Source organism: Lacerta agilis, chromosome 7 (genome assembly GCF_009819535.1).
Source record: "Lacerta agilis isolate rLacAgi1 chromosome 7, rLacAgi1.pri, whole genome shotgun sequence".
NCBI lineage: Eukaryota > Metazoa > Chordata > Lepidosauria > Squamata > Lacertidae > Lacerta > Lacerta agilis.
Window position 1 is genome coordinate 40,523,924 of NC_046318.1, and position 19,419 is coordinate 40,543,342.

At 37.5% G+C, this 19,419-nt stretch overlaps 1 protein-coding gene and 1 long non-coding RNA gene across 21 annotated transcripts in view; one reads left to right on the plus strand and one right to left on the minus strand.

The window, feature by feature from the left end:
* The window catches only part of EPB41L3 (erythrocyte membrane protein band 4.1 like 3), a 123,202-nt gene that overhangs the window by 102,181 nt on the left and 1,602 nt on the right, over nucleotides 1–19,419 (plus strand). For 4 of the 20 annotated variants that reach the window (XM_033154952.1, XM_033154943.1, XM_033154946.1 and 1 more), the window contains exons 13-25: nucleotides 1,531–2,094; nucleotides 7,110–7,163; nucleotides 8,891–8,926; nucleotides 9,058–9,123; nucleotides 9,779–9,970; nucleotides 10,822–10,896; nucleotides 12,893–13,609; nucleotides 14,111–14,233; nucleotides 14,714–15,097; nucleotides 16,056–16,187; nucleotides 16,803–16,901; nucleotides 17,835–17,915; nucleotides 18,185–18,301. In XM_033154952.1, coding sequence (XP_033010843.1) covers nucleotides 1,531–2,094; nucleotides 7,110–7,163; nucleotides 8,891–8,926; nucleotides 9,058–9,123; nucleotides 9,779–9,970; nucleotides 10,822–10,896; nucleotides 12,893–13,609; nucleotides 14,111–14,233; nucleotides 14,714–15,097; nucleotides 16,056–16,187; nucleotides 16,803–16,901; nucleotides 17,835–17,915; nucleotides 18,185–18,295 — 2,634 coding nt within the window. In that variant the 3' untranslated portion in view covers nucleotides 18,296–18,301. The remainder of the gene's footprint in view (nucleotides 1–1,530; nucleotides 2,095–7,109; nucleotides 7,164–8,890; nucleotides 8,927–9,057; nucleotides 9,124–9,778; nucleotides 9,971–10,821; nucleotides 10,897–12,892; nucleotides 13,610–14,110; nucleotides 14,234–14,713; nucleotides 15,098–16,055; nucleotides 16,188–16,802; nucleotides 16,902–17,834; nucleotides 17,916–18,184; nucleotides 18,302–19,419) is intronic. The other 16 variants (XM_033154947.1, XM_033154949.1, XM_033154950.1 and 13 more) reach the window with 15 other exon arrangements.
* On the minus strand, nucleotides 1,422–16,145 carry LOC117049885. The gene is made up of 2 exons (XR_004427027.1): nucleotides 16,038–16,145; nucleotides 1,422–1,699 (listed from the first exon to the last, which is right to left on the minus strand). It is a non-coding gene; the product is annotated as an uncharacterized LOC117049885 (long non-coding RNA).

The window sequence follows — 19,419 nt, forward strand, 5'->3', positions numbered from 1 at the left end:
TCCCTATTCCTAGACCTAAAACTAGCATTTGGAATTTTAGTTGGAAAGTCTGGTAGGCAGCAAATATATGTAAAAAGATCTTTAAAATGGACCATATTCATTTCTAGATGGTCCAGATAATGATTTCTCCACTTTAGTCTGAAGTATTTGAAATTTCCCAATAGTCTAGAAAGGCAGTTCCATGTACAGCACATTACCTGTATATTATCAGGGAATGGGTAGTTTGTAACAGATTGTATTTTCCCAAGAACACTTATTATCTATACACAAGCTACATGTCACCTGATTTCCATTGCAGCTCCTTCTTTGTAATATACAGTGACATTTCATACTTCTCATATGGAAATTCTTTATAGCAAGTGGGATGGGCAACAAAACATCACAGTGTGGTGTGCTTCTGCTTAGGGTGCCAGCCAGCCATGCCCTCATCCATTTTCCCAACAGGCACTCAGTGTTCTATAGCCACTGAGCATGTTTGGGTTTGGGGGATTTCACCCCTTAAAATCCCCAACCCTCAAGATGTTTTGGACTTCTACGGACCTTCATAGTTCTCCCAAGAAGGCTGACACCACCCTCTTTTTCTCAGTTTGGCTACAGTTATACAAACATACATAAATTTTATCCCACTTTTAACAGCTTCTCGAAAGACTCCCAGGTGATGAAAATGTTCTTTAACAGATCCTTACTGCCTCCAAACAACAATTCCAAGCATTCCTCGGAAAGAATGTTTGGGGGAATCAGCTTCTCTCTCATGCCAATGTCTGGTTCTAGTTTCCAATTCCTTCTAACTGTAGCTTAAAGTAATGACTAAGATGGGCAAAATATGGTAGTGGTAACCCTCCAAACCATGGGATTGAAGTGGGTTTGTAAACCATGGCCTGGAAATTGGCACTAGCTATGATGTGCAAATAGGTATGTTATAGTAAAATAGGATTAGAGCAGACTGGAAATGGAAGAGGAAATTGGTGCATGTACCAATGTGATGGAGGACTGTGAAGGTTTGTAGCAGATATGGAGAACCTTTGGATCTCCAGCTGTTCTGCTACTACAGCTCCTATCAACCCTCGCTATTGCCCATGCTTGCTGGGGTTGATGAGAGTTGCAGTTCAGAAAATCTGGAGGGCCAAAGGTTCCTCACATCTAGTCTATAGCACAGTTCCATTTTTTTCAAATCATGGTTTGGATGACTATCTCAATTGAGCTTTTATGTTTAAGAATATCTAGTTTATTAACCAAATGTAGTAGCTGGGTTTCTACCGAATCTGTACATTTGAATATTTTAAAATATAAGATGTCTAATACTGTTAACAGACACTTTGACCTTCGAATTTGTGTTATTGGACTGCTCTCGTTCATTTGAATAGCAATGGCATGTGGCAAGGGAATTTAATCCAATGAATGAATTTGTTTTTTTAAAAAAAAAGCTTATGTAATTAACTTTCTATATACAGAGGAAATTAACTAATTACAATTTTCTTTTGTCCTTTTGCTCTTGCACTTTGTTTGCTGCTCTTTCTTCTTTTTCATCAGCCACCTTTGCTTGGTACAGATCCATTACATACCTCACCATCCTCACAATCTAGTCCCTTTGCATCTTCAACAAAGCCCCGTAGGAGATGTAAGGAGAGTGGTCGAAAACCATTAGACTGCAAGTCATCTAAAAACACTGTTCAAAAGCCTGACGAGTCTGAGTTGGACTCTGAAAGAAAAGGAAGACTTTGCTCAGTTGAACAAGATATGGCCTTCAGCTATAAACAAAAGGCTGCTAAAGGCGGGACATTGTTTTCCTTCTCCTTGCAACTTCCAGAATCATTCCCCACACTCCTGGATGATGATGGCTACTTATCCTTTCCTAATCTCTCTGAAACCAACTTTCTGCCAGAAAGTGTGCAGCACTTCCTTCCCATTCGCTCACCATCCCTTGTGCCTTGTTTCCTTTTCATCTTTTTCTTTCTGCTTTCTGCCTCTTTCTCAGTGCCATATGCTCTCACTCTCTCCTTTCCTCTGGCTATGTGCCTCTGCTACCTGGAGCCCAAGGCGGCCTCCTTGAGTGCTTCACTTGACAATGACCTGAGTGACAGTTCAGAGGAAGAGGTGTGTACCTCGGCACAGAACACACTTTTTGTGTTCATTGCTTCAGTCCTAAAGAGTGTTAGAATGCTGCAATAGTGGTCCTACTTTCAGAGCCTCATTTCTGTCTGTGCTGATATGTTCAGAATTTTTTAATTTTTGTTGTGTTGAGTGTAGTTTGAGCCTCAGGGTTAGGCACAATGCTATATTTATGAGGTAGTGGTATCAACTTTTTAAAAACTTATTCTAAGACCCATGAACTTTAACTAGCTGTCTCTTGTACTTGTACATCCAAAATCCATTTTACAGGTTTCAGTGCCACCCACGAGTAAGTAATTAGGAACACTATATATTCCAACTATACATTTGTAGCAGGTAAAAATTAAAATTAGGTCTGAATTGTTTGAGTAGCCTTTTATTTTTGTAAGACACCAAGCCAGTCTCTCAGCATAAATAAAAGATATTGGATCTTTGAGGTGTTTGTTATTTCATTGTGGGCATTAGAACTTCTTTCCTGTAAATCCAGCTGGTGTTTCATTAAATAGACTCACTGAATGAATAAAATAGTCCCCACAGAAAATATAACTATCAGTTATCTCATGGTACCATGTGCTATGCTTCACTTACTGCCAAAATTAATGCTTTCTATAATCACAGTGAAGAGCACTTTCCAGTATGTTTAGCAAGGAAGTAATCTAGACTGGCAATAAATTATCCATAAATTGTTGTTTTCAAGGACATTACAGTTAAAAGGGATGACAATCTTCTGCCCATAGATCTGGTCTTTTTTGTACTGGCATAAACTCTTAAACTGAATTTGCCATTTATATTACTTTGCAAATAACAATTAATAGTAACAATCATATTAATATGTTGTATTCTCCAAGTAAAAATATAACAATATTTAGGTTAATCAGGCTGCAATCCAGAACACACACCTTCTTCCATTTGTGACATCAGGATAATGTATTTTAGAGTTCATTCCAAACCTAACTTGTCAGTTAATTTTCAATTAATTCAACATTACTTACTTCTAAGTAAAAATGTAAAGGATTTGGTTGGATGTGAAAGGTTTTTGAAACTGGCTTGGTTCAGATGTAGAGTCAAAGCATGGTTAGGTGTTATGTTAATTAGTCTTCTGTTTGCACACTTCCGCCCTCTTCTTTGGTCACCACTTCAATTTCCTACTTCTGCTTTAATCCAAATAATTGTTTCCTAGGATATCTGAATTGGAAGACTATGGTTGTGTTTCTCCAACAAACCAGAATCAATCCTCATTTGAAAGACAGGGCAAACTATATTTTGCCAGTTCAGATACTATAACAAACAATGATTTGCACTAAAGTTAAAGTAAATAATTGACATGAAGTGCACAGCAGGAGGAAAAGAGTAGGGTGGGGGTCAGGGTTCACAAGTATTAAGCTCACATGTATGGTACCAAATTCTGGCATTATATGTGAACCAGCCCTATAATAATCTCAGGACCAGGACTTCTTTAATAGATTTATACAGACTTGTGCCTAATCCAGGGTGCTTCTCTTGTTGGACATACTGCATGAAAGTTTACTTTATTTCAAACTTGGGCATGTCTGCATTACATCAGCAAAACAAAACACAGCAGTTACTATGACAAGTTAGAAAACATGTGGCTGGAATTTTCTATATTTTGAAGCTATTTTACATTTTCTTTGAAAAGGCCATTTCAGTCTGTTAGTTCCAGCACAGTAGTGTACCATTCAAAATTAAGGCTGGTTATCTGCTTACACTTTTACAACTTCCTGCTCCTGGGGAAACCTGCTTTTCTTGAGGTCCCTTGAGATTTCATTTTACTGTTTTGCATTGGTTTGCTTTCTTCACTCAGCTAGCAACTTGTTAGCTTTGCATTTTAGACCTTGAGTGTGCTTCATCCACAGACATACAATTTAGCATTCACATTCTTGTTTCATTTGATAAAAGCTGTAAAGGACTTGGAGGGGATAGAATCTCCATTTTAAACAATGCCTCTAAAATTAGTTGGAAAGCATGTCTAGAGATATTGCTTCTGCTTTCCTGTGCAGAAAATAGCACTTTATACTGCAGGGTTAATTACCAGTATTCCTAAGACCCTACCCAGCAGCATACTTAGCATATGGTTACTCATACCCTGATAGAAGTAAGCCAAAATCAGTACTTATAGAGTTACAGTAAGTACCATATTTTACACCAGAGGAAATACTTAAATTATTCATAGTTGAGAATTAACCCACACATATAAAACTCACTATCAGTGCAACCCTGTACATGTCTACTCAGAAGTAAGCCCCACTGAGTTCAATGGGACATACTTCCAGGTAAGTGTATATAGAACTGCAGCCTGTTACTTTCAATTTTATTTTGTTTAATAAAATGGGTTAGCTGGTGGGTTTTTTTTTTAAAGTTGTCAATAGAGTATATGGTTTCATGTGAACCCCAGTGACAATTAATATATGCAAATCATTTTAATTAGTGTTATAGAATAGTATCATACTAAATATATAACACAAATCTATTAGTTCTGCTATTCACAAACTCACTACTGAACTTTGCCTTGCTAAATGATCTGAACAGCAGGCCCACACAACATGGTGACCACCAAATGTTTTGGTCTACATCCTTTGAGCCCCAGGCAGGACAGGCATTAAAGGGATATTGCTTAGTGAAACTTTTCCCTTGGTATAAGATCCAGGCCTGCTGCGGACTCCTGGACTTGTATCTAACTTGTATTTATATTTCACCATCATGGGACATAATATGTACATGTGGCTTCCATGTGGACTGCCTCAAGCACTGACCAGACTGGACCTGCTTAACTTCAGAAAGGAAAGCAAATCATGCTTTTGTTTTGCGGTATGGTTTCCTGGGTGAAAAATATTTTTCAAGTATTAAGGGTATGTGTGTGCTGAGTTGGTGACCTTTTGTTTGTCTGTTGCATGCATTTCCCTTTCAAATACACGTGGATGGGGCCCCAGTCTAGGTCAATCCCAGTACAAGATAGGGAATATATATGTACATGCACCCTTCATGCTGATCAAACCAGACAGCCTACCAGCCTACTGTAGCAAATTGAGTGGCTGTGATAAGGATCTCTACTTTTTCAGAATATCTCCTTGGAGCCTGACATTGCTCACACATAACCTTTTTACAGATTATTCAAGCCCTTGAAATATTTATTGTACTCAGTGTTGGACACAACTGGCATGGTGCCATCAGAAACTGTCTAACATATTCTTGCAAGATTGTGTTGTCTGTGACCAGTAAAGCTGGGAAAACTGATGAGAATGGAAGCTTTCTATGGCACTGAGCTACCATACAGCTTTCCTTTTATGAAAATGATTTGGTTTTCTTTTATATATTTTTTTATTTTGCAAATATAAAAAATATAAAATATTGCCACATTAACTATAAAAATAATCTCCCATGCTTAACTTATAATACCATTAAATTATTACTTGTACCCCACCCATCTGACTGGGTTGCCCCAGCCACTCTGGGCAGCTTCCAACAGAACACACACACACACACACACACACACACACAGAAACAAAATTAAACATTATAAACATTAAATACAGGGCTGCCTACTCATGTCTATGGAAGGTTGTATAATTGTTTATCTCTCTGGCAACTGATGGGAGGGTGTACCAGTGGGTGGATGCTCCAACAAGAAGGCTCTCTGCCTGGTTCCCTGTAACCTCACTTCTCACAATGAGGGAACTGCCAGAAGGCCCTCAGAACTGGACCTCGGTGTCTGGGCTGAACTTACAAATATATTAAAATTGGCAGTCCATTTGTCCAAATAGATATCTAAACGAGAGCAATGATTATAAGATACATATTCAGAACACGGAAAGGCCAGTAAGACCACTGAGTAGTGGGTGGGAGATATCTATCCATCAATCTTTGAAATACTGTATAAGTCTCTTTGCAACCATAAGGGCTTGCAGAATCCAGTTTTGTTGCCCATCTGATGATCCTAACACTGCAAGAATATAATTTAAAGTGTGTGAACATCGGTAAATATCTAGGATTTTTTTTAAAAAAAAAAAAGTTTCGCTATTTGTAAAATCTGAAAGATTTCCCTAACCCCATCACAATACCTAATCAACTTTTTAAAAGTTGGTAATACCTGGATGTAGTAATTCATTTTTAGGCACTAATAACAAAGTTCTTGATACATTCTTAGTTACCAGTAGATTAGGATGGATAATGCTGTGCTTTGTTTCACTTGGATCATTTGTACCTACTAAATGTCATTATTATTTTATTTTTTAAAAAATAATTGTTATGTTTTGTAAATTGGAATGGAAAGTATTGTCTTTTTTATTTTTAAATATGTCCTTACAGTGTTAGAATTGGTATCAACATCTCATATGTTGGTTGAGAATTGCAATTCTCTCAAAGAAAGAATAGCAGATTCTGTTACATTTAACCCATTTCTTGAAACACTTTGGTAATGCAGACAGCCTTATACCCTTTTTTATATGTGAGGAAAATAAAATCTGTACAAATGAGGGGCTGAAAGTCAGGTGACTGTTAAAGTAGCTATGTATATGTATATATACACAAACAAATTTATTTCTGCTTTTTCCCTTTTCAAATATGAACTCAATAAACTACCAACATTTTTCTAATTTTTCATTAAAAACGTACTGTTTGTGCATTGTAGTTGGACTAATTGCTTTTGGAAGTTTTACTTCTTGTTAAAGCCACCTGGCTTTCCTCAGTAGAATTAAAAGCTACAATTACATACTTTTCCTGGTACTATTTTGTTTGGCTAATAATGTCTTAAAGCAAAAGCCATATTCTTTGTACAGTATGCCTTGAGCCTTCCTCTGAGTCTGGTCTGTTTTTTTCTGATTTTGCTTCTTTTAAAGTGTCTATAGTTTGAAAAGCAACTCAAGTGCAGTTCACAGGGATGTAGACTTGGCAAATCAACCTCTGACTTGTGTTTACTTACAAACTGGGTTTATTCTTTATTCCTGCTTACCCATTGGAACCTGGTTACTTGTATAACAAAACAGACTGACAGTGAAAGGACAGATACTGCAGCTGATGGGGAAACCACTGCCACAGAGGTTTGTACAGTTGATATCACATAGTTGCCAAAGAGTGTATCATGTACCTTCTCCCATCAGATCCTGCACATTACACTGTTTTGCCTATTGTTAATGGAACCAAACACCCTTTTCAACACAATATGGGCTCAGGGTCTGATACATGAATATACAACACACACACACACACACACTGCATACATGAAGGATTTGCAGTTGAATGATTTCCAGCTTTTCATCTCAAAGTACAAGTACTAATTAGAAAAGCTGTAGTTGAGTGCTATTCATGTATGTAGTATCCAGATATTGGAGCCTAAATACATAAATCACTAGCAAAATGCCTATGATCATGATGAGCTAAGGTGAGGGGATGGAGCCAGAGTTTGTATACTGAAATGGATCCTGTAAGATACAGTGCATCTCTGTATGCTGTGCACCAAGAAACACATTAACTTCATTATGGGAAGTCAGTCTCATGCGTGGAGGACAGCTTTTCCCCTTAGTGAATTACATTCACTCAAATGAAACCAAAAGGTTTCACATGGGAATGATTGCATTTCTCTGCCCTTTTTTCTTCAGCTTTTGAGAGTGAAGCCTACTCCTATCATCCTAGGCCATTTTGTTTCTGTGACATGTTTTTAGAAACTCAAGTATGCTTTGTTGTGTATTGCTTTGTTGTGTATTATTTTAGAATAAAAGAAACATATTACATAGAAATAAAACAACAACAAAGCAACCTGATGCAAAGTAACTAATTCATATAGTAGCATTACTTGGCTTGCACACAAATACAGACAGTGAATTGCTTATAATCAGAGATCTCCTAAGTGATTTACCGCAAAATAAAAAACAGAATAGCATACATAATAAATAAAACCAGTGCTTTTGGGGTGAGGGGGAATAAGGTGCCTGTACCTGAATATTGATAAAAGTGCCTTGAGTAGCAAAAAAAGAAGCGATGGTAATCCATAACAGTAAGCACTATCTCAACCAAAGCACTGGTTAAAAGCAACCACATAAAATTAGCATTCTGGATTTTTCTATTTGCTGAATTTTCATAGCACACCCAAATCCATACAATGTTGACACCTGCCTCAACTCCACTGTGACAGTGTTCCATAATACAGGGGCTACTGTGCTGAATGCTCTCAGATTTGATTTCTATTTCTAGCACATGAAACACCTCCGAAAGCTCAGCCCCTGTGAAGTCCACTCACAGGAAGTCTGAATTCAGCTCATAGTCTCTAGTTTCTAAACACCTTTAGGAAGTCTGTTCAATCCTTCTTCTGAATGTTCAGACAGAAAGAACCATCTGCCTCGGTGTTATCTTAATATTAAAAAAACTAAATAAAAGTATGAATACTATTTTACTGTCCAAAACTATGAAGGTAGAGAGGAGCTTATTTGCATTTCACTGAATGTTTATTCAAAACCTGCTTCAGTGCAATCTAGTCCACCCTTCACTCAAGAATCCCATTGTACAAACAATATGAAAATTGCAATTAACAATACAAATGTAAAACTAAGCCAATCAGCACCATAAAATTAATTGTACACTTTTGAAATTCACTTATCCAAGCTATTTAAACCATAACTTCCTTATTTGAGTGTCCGAGGTACACTGCAGTGTGCACATCCATGTTCTATATGACCAGATTATTGAGATAATGTATGTGAATCACTTTTAAAAGCTATTATAATTATTATAGACATAAAGTATTTCCCCCCAATCTTTCCTATATTAACAGTCTGATCAAGAAGAAGATGGTGATCTCAAGGCACAGGTAGGTAGAAGAATGGCTTGTCTTATTCTTAATTGTTGGTACTCTTCCTCTACCAATTTACCTAGAACAGCATTTTGTATCCTTTCAGTACTATGGCCCTTACTTCTCCCTTTCTCTTTCAATTTTTTCAGAATAGTCTGATTAAGCGCATAAAGGGTGAAAATGTGTATGTCAAACATAGTAATCTTATGTTAGAGGTTGGTATTGGTATATACCAGTGCATGTACTCTCCTTGTGATTTGAATATAGTGGTTAAGCTGTGGATCTGCACTCTGATGCATGAGATGTGTATTTTCACTTGCTAATAAATCAAATGCCTCTTTCCTAAGATTATGACTTTCTGTTACACTGTTGTTTAGGACTGCGTTTGTATATATGTAGATCAGGGGTATGTAGATGTACCTCTTAACAGGTAGAATGTGTATAAAATCTGACCATCCTAAGAATATTTGATGCTTAATGAATTAGGACCACTTTACACATTGCATTTTGAAGTAAACCTGTAAAATCTTTTCCACATATGTGTAAAAACATAAAGTAGAAATGCCTGTTAATAGAGGTAAACTTGCCAGGGAGCTGGGATTCGCTGCAGAGATCCTTTACAAGTGTACCGTGAAGTGGCAAGGACGAGTTTGCCACCATGCTATGTGCAAAGTGTCCTAAGAGTTTATATGTAACTATCCTTTGAAACACCACAGTTTCCCGAGAGTGTTGTGTTAGTGTTGTGAGACATAATCTTGTCAAGGCTTCTTTTGCTGACTAACGCACATGACTTTATTTTTTTCATATCTTGTCAATTTAGATAAAGTAGGTATTTTTTAAAATGCTGTTTTTCTTTCTTTTTCTTTTCAGGAACTAGATAAAAACCAGGAAGACCTGGTGAAACACCAGACCAATATAAGTGAGCTGAAACGGACATTCTTGGAAACCTCCGCAGATACCTCAGGGACCAATGAATGGGAGAAGAGGCTTTCTACATCACCAGTCCGGCTTGCTGCAAGACATGAAGAAGCTCCTATGATTGAACCACTTGTGCCTGAAGAGGTGATCTTTCTGTCCTTCAACCTTTAACTGTCCAGTAAAACTTTCATGGGTGCTTAATAGGCCAACCAATTTCAATTTAAAAAATGCAAATGTTAAATTAGGTTGCCATAAATACCAGTTAGGGTACAAAATTGCCAAGATACGCTAAAGATCTGAACATATATATATATCTGTAGCTGGATGAAAAGAAAAGATGGTAGGGTTTTATTATTCTACCAAGCAAATCTAGGAGGTAAATTGGTCACAGATCAGCCAAGCATAGAGGATTCCTGTTCCTGAATTCATAACATATACAAAACACAACCCAGTCAAGATCATTATTTGTTGCTAACCCTCAGGGAACCAGTCTCCTACATGCCTTCCCACCTCCACTGTAGGGAGACCTATGGCCCTGTAGAAGAAACCCACCCCCCATAAGGTAACTGGTAGCAGATGAAAATTAGTTACAGACTGCTGACAGGGAATTAGTTTGCATCCTGTTTTCATTCAGAATTTTAGGAACATCTGCAGGCACTGTCCCATATAATTCCTGTGCAGAATTAGGCCTCCCTTAGACCACTGAAATAATGAACTTAAGAATGCCTAATTCTACATAAGATGAGCTGTTAAAGCCACCATCTGAAATGCTAGCTTTGATGGACTTGCTTCTCTCCCCGCATTGCTTAAAAATCAGTTTTCTCCTTTGCTTGTTAAGCAAGATAACTCAGTAAGTGACTGGGGCAACACAGCCAGATGGGTGGGGAATAATGATGGTGATGGTGATGATACTTGTGCCTTAGCAAGTGAAAATAAAAGGCGTGTTTATTAAAGTTCATATATTTATGCGTCCCCCATTCCCTCTTATTCATTAGACCAAAGAAGAAAGAGAAAAATCTGAAAAGCATCTATTTTTGCAGAAGGAAAGCACTGCATACCTTGATTCTCAGGTAAAAAGCAGAACACTTTCTTATGATTCAAACAGGCCACATTTTGTGGCACTTGCTTGATAAACACATCATACTCCTTTTTCTAAGCAATTTTCTATTTCAAAAAGTCAGTAGCAGGTAAAATTGTCAAGAAGAATGCAAGACTAAATGAATACATTGCAAAGGTCTTTGAGATCTGCAGCTTAGAATCCCTTAGTTTACATTTGCATGTGTAAATGTTTCATTGAAAATATTATGCTGTGTTCATCTGGAGGGGGTGGGGTACATGTCTAATCCCAGCTTCTTCACAAATATTCTCATTATCATACACATGTTTGAAAACGTTCACTTGCTGCTGCCAGATGTTAATGTTTATTGTCAGTATCTGCCAGTATGCAAGTATGGTGCTCCCAAGCAAAGATCCTCATAGGATTCAAGAGAGTCAATTTTCTCTTCTTGTTCTTCCACATGGGACTATATCCAAGCAGGCTTACAGGGAAAGGTTGCGCACATGCTCATAACCTCACTCGCCTCTCTCCCTATGCTTGGTCAAGTTATTCAAGCTTCAGAGGGCACATATCCTAAATGGCATATTTGTGTGTAAGCTAAGCCCCAGACTTCCCTAAGGCAAGGGTTGCCAGCCAGTTTGGAAACCTGAATTTTGGGAGAGTGCTCTGGGTGCCAGTGATGAAATGGATGCCTTGGGGGTGTGACATAACACAAAATTAGAGAGGGTGCAGTCATTGTTGCTTCTCTCTCCTTTCCCCTAACAACCTCATGCTTGCCAGGGGAAGTCAGCTCTGTCTTGCTGGTCTTGATCGTGGAGATACAGCTGAAAGGCACATTAACCCTGTTTCCCCCAATTCTAAACCTAAACCAAAACCTCAGCTGCCCTCTTCTATCCACTTACTTGGGTGCAAGCTCTTGCTAAGAAAAGAGTAAAGAGCAAGCTATACAGATTCTAAAAATCCTGTAAAATAAGACAGAAGCAGGAAAAGTGCACAAAGGAGAAGGGGAAAAAACAGCAGTTCTTTAGAGATTCCACAGATTCCTCAGTTCCACAGATATTACTATTGCCTGGTGTTCAAACAACTCACTTACCAAAACCACTCTGAATTCACACATTGAGTAGAAACACTGACAGGTTGGCTAATTACACAGAAATCACATAGAAGGGTATCTGCACATTTTGCTTCATAACTTTCTAGGAAGGATAGAGACTTACTTTTTTATTTTTATTTTTTAGAAAATGAAAGCTCAGAATCTGGGGCCCCTGTGGGGACACCACACAATAACTTTTCAGGTGGCATGTTGGTGACCCTTATCCTAGTGCTGTCCTAGGTCATTTCTCATGCAGTCATGTTTGGGGAAAGGGGGGGAAAGAAATTTATGAGAATCCCTTCTGTGCTCATGTAAGAAAGGATCATACCTTTGTGAATACTCTTTAAAAAGTAATGTAGAGCAACTTGTAGACTTCTCCCCTAGCCAGAGGAACTAAAGGTTAAGTTGCAAGAGGGAGATTATGTTGACCACTTCTCAGCAAACAAGGATCCAGTTTGTCTCATTCAAACTCTGTAATACTTTCACACCGGTTTTAAAAATTTATTGCTGGAAGTAAGTGCAAATTATTTCATTGCTACATATTCTAAGTATGCATGTTTGGGACTGAATCCTTAGAATGTAATGAATACTGAATAGCAAATGGTACAATATTGTAAATAACTTCTTATAAGACTACCCTGCAATATACATTATTTTAAGTAGTCAATATATTTTAAGCAAATTTGTTTAGGAATAATAATGCAATGTTCCTTCTTATATTACTTATGTTGTTAAGTTTAGTTTCTACAAGTTGAAATACTTAAGATGCCTACAGACTTTTGAAAACTACACAGGATAAAATGTATATCATCTCTAGATGGCTATTGTACTTTCTTAAAAGGTATTATATTTTAGTTTCCTAACACAAAGGTAAACCACTAGTTGTTCTAACTTAGCTTTTATATTTCAAATATAGGGCACTGAGGATTGGGTTATTGTAGACAAAGTACCCACTGAGGTAGTTGATGGTGAATCGAAAACCATTATGACATACAAAGTAATGACTGTGAGCAGTAAAACTGGTGACATCCCTGGCAAGCTTTTAAAATCCACTGACATACAGAGCTTTGAGGACTTGGAAGGTGAATTGCAGTCAAAAGACTACAATAAGCAGAAAATGTACACCTTAGGAAAATCCTACGATACTGTTTCTGGAAAAATTCTAACCATGACCACTAAAGTAAAAGAGGGAGAAAAAATTGCACCATCATCACTCGAAGCATTTCAAAAAATGGAAAGGGCAGTGCCAGAATCTGTGAAAATCATTCCTGTAGTAGCAGAATATGAAATTCTAGAACCAATTACTGATGAGAGAGCCAGAAAATTATCCGATTCAAAAAGAAGGGTATCTGAATCTTTGACACCTATTAAAGAGACAGACTCCCGGTTGCAGAGCCCTGAAGACGAAAGCTTGAAGAAAACCTTAAAGATGGACCAGGATTTGCAGTTCCGTGATACACTGGGCAGCATACAGATTTCCAGAGCTGAGAAACCTCTTGACAGTGAAAGACTAAAAGGAGAAGCATTTGGTCGGAAAGAGAAGAGTATATCTGAGTGGAAGTATTCCAGAGATCCACCCTTGACCATTGCTACTGCTCACTATGTTACTGAATCATCAGCATCAAGAGTAGTGGTAACATGCAACTTTGCCACAGCTTAAAGATAAAAGCATGACTTCTTTAGGCAATACCCTCACTACCCTGCCTTTCGGTCCTTTTGCTGCCTGGCTTTATGTTGACAACAGCCAACCCAGCTTCTTATTATTTCCTCATGGTTTAAGCCAATTAACACAATACAAACCAGGCATTTTTAGGCTTTCAGTGTTACTGAACAGTAGTATGCTGCTATGGCTTGTTTTGGAAGGGGGAAAATACTTCACAAGACCAGCAAAATCCTAATGCTAACAACTTTGGTTTTTTTTATTTTTAGATTACTGCTTATAGTCATTACAGACTTGTGCTAATTTATTTTCCCATTATTTTCCTCTCTGTATACCCGCCACTTTACTTCCTTTCCTTTGTCTGTCTGTTTTTGTCTATTAACATAATGTGTGTGTGTGCGCGCGAGAGTGTGTATCTGCTTCTATTTGTGTGTATGTGCTTGTGTGTGACTCTACATTTTTCTGTCCATTTAGACAAAACAGCTCTCCGGTGAAAAAACTCTGGATGGTTCAGATATCTTCACTTTAATAGAGTCTGCAAGAAAACCAACTGAGTTCATAGGAGGGGTTACATCTACTTCACATAGCTGGGCACAGGTGGCCATTTGATTCCATCTTTAGATGTTATTTTTATTTTACCCGGATGGGACTGGGGATTTAAAAAAACAAACAAAAAACTTTGTGGTGATAGTTGGATTTTTATTTTGCACGTAAGTGTACTAGTGTTACTTTATATACATTACTATCTTCAAAATCTGCATGGAAAATATAACACCATATGCTGGTTAGCTTTCCTCTCAATTTAGAGCACACATAAAACCCTGAAAAGAACAACCGGTGTTTTCTGTTGTTTCCTTCTGAGCTGTTTAATATATTGGAAGTACACTGAGACTTTAAATGAGTAGAAACTACATTCTGTTAACTTTTGTACCACTATCCAGTTTTTGAGAACTCAAGCAAACACCCTGTATAATGGGGAAAAAGCAAGCGAAACAAAAAATTGGCCAAGACTAATATGCTTTAGTGTTGTAGTTATACGCCACATTAGCTTTTGATATTAACTTCTTTTCCCTGCAGAGAACAGAAGCTAAAACTGATCAGGAGATACGTTCTAGTGAGAAGAAGACAGAGGAGGAGAAGCAACAGGAGGCTGTGAAGAAGGTTGTGCAGGAAACTGTAATGGTGGAGGAGAGACATGTGATGAGTGTGCATGCAAGTGGGGATGCTGCTAAATTGGCTGGCATTCAGCTGGATACTACAGCAGAGGCAATATCGCATGTGGCTTCTAGCATCAAAGGGAAGGAGGGCTCTGCTGTGACTGAGGGGGCTAAAGAGGAAAAGATGCAGGAGGCTGAAAAAGCTTTAACCAAACAGGAAGAAACTGCTACTGTATCTCACGATCAGGAGGAGAGTGCAGCAGCCCATGCTTTGGATGCACTGGAAAGAAAACCTCTTTTTGAGGTAACTAAAAATTTCTGAGCAGCCAATTCTGCGCAAAAGCATACATTTGTGTCCTCTTTAAATTAGATTCATTAACGAAGTGTTAAAACAAATGCTAGATGATTATTGTAAGCAGTTTGTTTCTCGCCTTAAATGACATAGTAATGGTTTCCTAGTTGCAATGGCTTCCATGTAGAAAAGTTGAGTTTAGACCACATGTAAACAATCGCATGCAATTAGCACTGCATGTTCATGAGATGAAATACATGTGGCAATATTCACATGGTGTACAAACTGTTCTCCTACATGATGGTGTGTGTTGTGTGTAACAAATGTCTCATGATGCAGTCCATGTTTTCTCCCTTGCATGGCAGCCTTGAGGCTTGTTTCTGGTTTCATTTATTTTATTCTATTGTTCTTTGGGCACCGTGCAGTTTATAAAGAAGATTCCATAGTGCTGGGGATCAGGGACTATCCATGTTGGTATTGCAATGGATCTTACCTGATCCTGAGCCTAAGGATATTGTTGGCTGTTCCCTGGAAACATCAAGATCTGTCACTTTATTTAGGCACTAAATATACTTGTCAAAGTTGCGAAGAATGGTCTCTACTGTATAGATTTCTCAGCTCATTAATAAGAATCCCCCATCTCTCAAATTGCTATGGGTTTGATTACACATGGCCTATGTTAGTGAAAGTTTAAACTAGTCTGAGCTACAACAAAATGAAAATTAAGGTAAGAAAATTCCATAGCTGCCTATTTTCTAAAGATGGCTCCAAATAAGTATAGTCCTGAAAGAGATATAAATGGTACTTTAAAGTGCTTATGATATGTTTCTGAGTATTTCTTTCTGTATAATAGAGATCCTTTTTCTCTTGCTGTAGCAGAGGACATTTCTTTTACATTTTTCCTTTGCAATGACTACAAAACTTGAACTACTTTGATATATCATACAATTACCTTTTTTCATTGAAACAGTCACCAATTGTGAAGACCGAGTCAGTCAGTTTTGGCAGTGTTTCTTCAGGTGGGGAGAAGTTGGAAATTTCTATGAAGGAAGTGCCCATCGTTCATACTGAAACAAAAACCATTACATATGAGTCCTCAGAGGTGAGACATAACACAGACAAATGCTATGAAGGTGCTAGTAGCGACATACCAAAGCCAATGCAATGTATGTACAAAATCTAATTGAATCTTGACTAAGCGACCTCCAATATAATTTTGTCTTAGTAACATCCTAACTAGTGCTGTAAATCTCATTTTTATTTTTTAAAAATACTTTAGAACACACTTTAGATAATATTGGCATGTTTGTGCTAAATAAATAAATATATAGGAAAGGATACAGGTTAAACTTCATATTTCAATTATCAAGTTAGTTTCATATCAAGTTTTCAAAGGCTTATTCAAGGGTTTTTTTTCCAATTTGCATAGAATGCATGCAACATATTCCTAATTGTGACTCACAATCAAGCCAGCAGGAGTGAAAGATGAATAGTATGTTAATTATATTAAAATAATAAGGAAGCCGTTTACCCTGTGATACATTGTTATTTGGTTTTCAGTGATAAGAAAATTGCCATTCCCTCTGTGTTTTGGTGCTAAAAATTGTAGCCTTTTAACTCCCAGGTTAAATGAGTATTTTCCCACTGTACACTAATACATTCAGATGATTAACAATATTTTCATCACATTAGGGTAATAGTTGCTTGCTTGTTTTAGGCGGATCCTAGTGCTGACTCTGAACCAGGAGTTCTGATGAGCGCACAGACCATCACATCTGAAACTACCAGTACTACAACTACTACACATATCACTAAAGTAAGTTTCTCAGAACTCTGCTTTCTCAAATATGTATTTGTTTTGGAAGACAAAACTTTGTGTTTGGTAATTATTTTTTAAATTTTTAATAAAGTTCTTAATTAATTCAGGAATGACTTAAAGAGTGCCAGATCTGCTGCTGTGTCTATACACACGTCATACTGCATCTTACATGCATATTCACAGAACAGTTGATTTGGGGATATTTACTAGAAACAGTTGTGCATCTCAGATGTTATTGCAATGACCTTTCTTAGCTTAATTCTGAAGAATTCAGTAGTGACCAGTAATAACCATTATTATCTCATATGCTTATGGGAAGAAGCAACAGCCACACAGTTCATTTGTAATTATAATGTCTGTTTACACAAAATAGCTGACAAAGAATAAGATGTATTGTGGCTTTAAGTGCCAATACAGAAATGGAAAAGAAGCAGTGGTCAATTGTAACCAGTTACAGAGAGTACCCTCCCCACTTTGCCTGGACCATATATTTTTTAATAGATTTTATTAGTTTGTATTTTATTCTGTTCAGTCACTTTGAGCTATTTATTTCTGTAAAAAGCAGCTAATAAATGCAACAGCAGCAGCAGCAGCAGCAACAACAACAACTGAAAAATGAGAGGTGTGATTGCTGTCCTGATCCAGGATGAACATTTAGCAGAAAAGAAAAACTGCTCCTTTATCTCAGGAACCATTATGTAAAATTTGGTTGCAATATATTAAGAGGTGTTCAACTACATCACAAACAAACAACTTTACAAAATATATATTAGATACAGATTCTACAGAAATACATTTATAATCGATGTCAACCATTTTGAAACACTCAACATACATTACTTTCAGCAAAACTCAAATAAGGATTTCCCCCTTCTTTGAAGAGCAAAAAGTATGTTTCATTTGAAGCCTACATTTGTTCCTTCCCTTTAGACAGTGAAAGGAGGCATATCAGAAACAAGAATTGAAAAGCGAATAGTCATCACAGGAGATGCAGACATTGACCATGATCAGGTATGATGTATAAGCAACTAAAACTATCCCTAAGCTAATCTGCTGTTTTTAACTATAAACCGAAAAAAGCAGTATTAGTACTGGCATGCGTTTAAATTAAACTGGATTATTAGTACTTACGGTAGATCAAAGATGAAATTCCTATTTTGAATCACTTTTCCTCATTTGCAAATTGTGTAATTTATCATGAATCTCTCTTCACCTTGCTACTGATCATGCATGTTCCACCTCCTTCTTGTTTTTGCCCTTCTGTGGTTTCCTTGGGCTAGGCGCTGGCTCAGGCAATTAAAGAGGCCAAAGAGCAGCACCCTGACATGTCAGTGACCAAAGTAGTGGTACATAAAGAAACAGAAATCACACCTGAAGATGGGGAGGATTGATCACAGGTAAGAAGATGAGATTTTTCCCAGGCACTCGTGGGCTGGCATGTGTCAAAGGTCATTTCTTCCTTCATGGATCATCTCTAACCCTTTCTATTTATTCTCTCTGGCATTTGTATTTGATTTTTGTTGGAAGCCGCCCAGAGTGGCTGGGGAAATCCAGCCAGATGGGCGGGGTACAAATAATAAATATTATTATTATTATTATTATTATTAATTTGTGAAAACAGTGATTCTGAAAGTTACGTTTGGGGGGCAGAGCTTTCTCCTGCTCTTCCTGTTAATGCCAGTTAGAGAAATAGAAGAAACCCATTCGCTTCTGTCTGCTTGCTAGTTGCTATGCATTTTCCGCAATCCAGTACTGTATCTTGCTCTGTAATTTCCAAAGCTGAAAAGACTGTATGCATTTTGCTTGTGGGGGAAGGAAAGCATTTCATAAAATAATCTGTCATAAAAAGCCTGCGAAATAAAATGGCTGCATCTTACCGTATAGTTAGTGGTCAGAAACATTAATTTTAGACTTTTAGTGCAAAGCTGTTCAGGTATGGTTGACATTTTGTTTAAATTATATCATTTTCTCGGTTTCACTGAGAAATAAGTGCTGGTATGAATGGCTTTGTCTCCGTTTGTGTTCGTCCCAAATAATTACATTATTTCTTGAAGGGAGACATTCATAGTTTTTCTAATTGCTGCAATTCAGTAAAGGCATGCTGACAAATTCTGGCTAAACGGGCATCTTGAAAATGTGTCAGTTACTGAATGCATGTGCTAGAATATGTTGTGCATACTAACATGCAATGCAAGAGCTCTTATTACTACATCATCTGTAGGTGGCTTTAAATGTTGTGTGCAAAAAAAAAAGGAAGGGGGAAAGACTTTTCTGCTTTTTTTTGAATCGACAGCATAATTTTCAAGCAACAAGTATTCACAAATAATGATATAAATTATGTTTTCATATGGAATATTAGGACAGTGCATCGTGAAGCCTTAGCAGGTTTACAGACTGCTGGCTAGAAGTCTGGTAATGATAGAGAAAAGGAGACAAAGCTGTTCTGAGGTGAAAGGCAGGGCCAGTAGATCAGTACTGATAAAGAAAAAACATCCTTGGTTAGGCCCATTTAGTA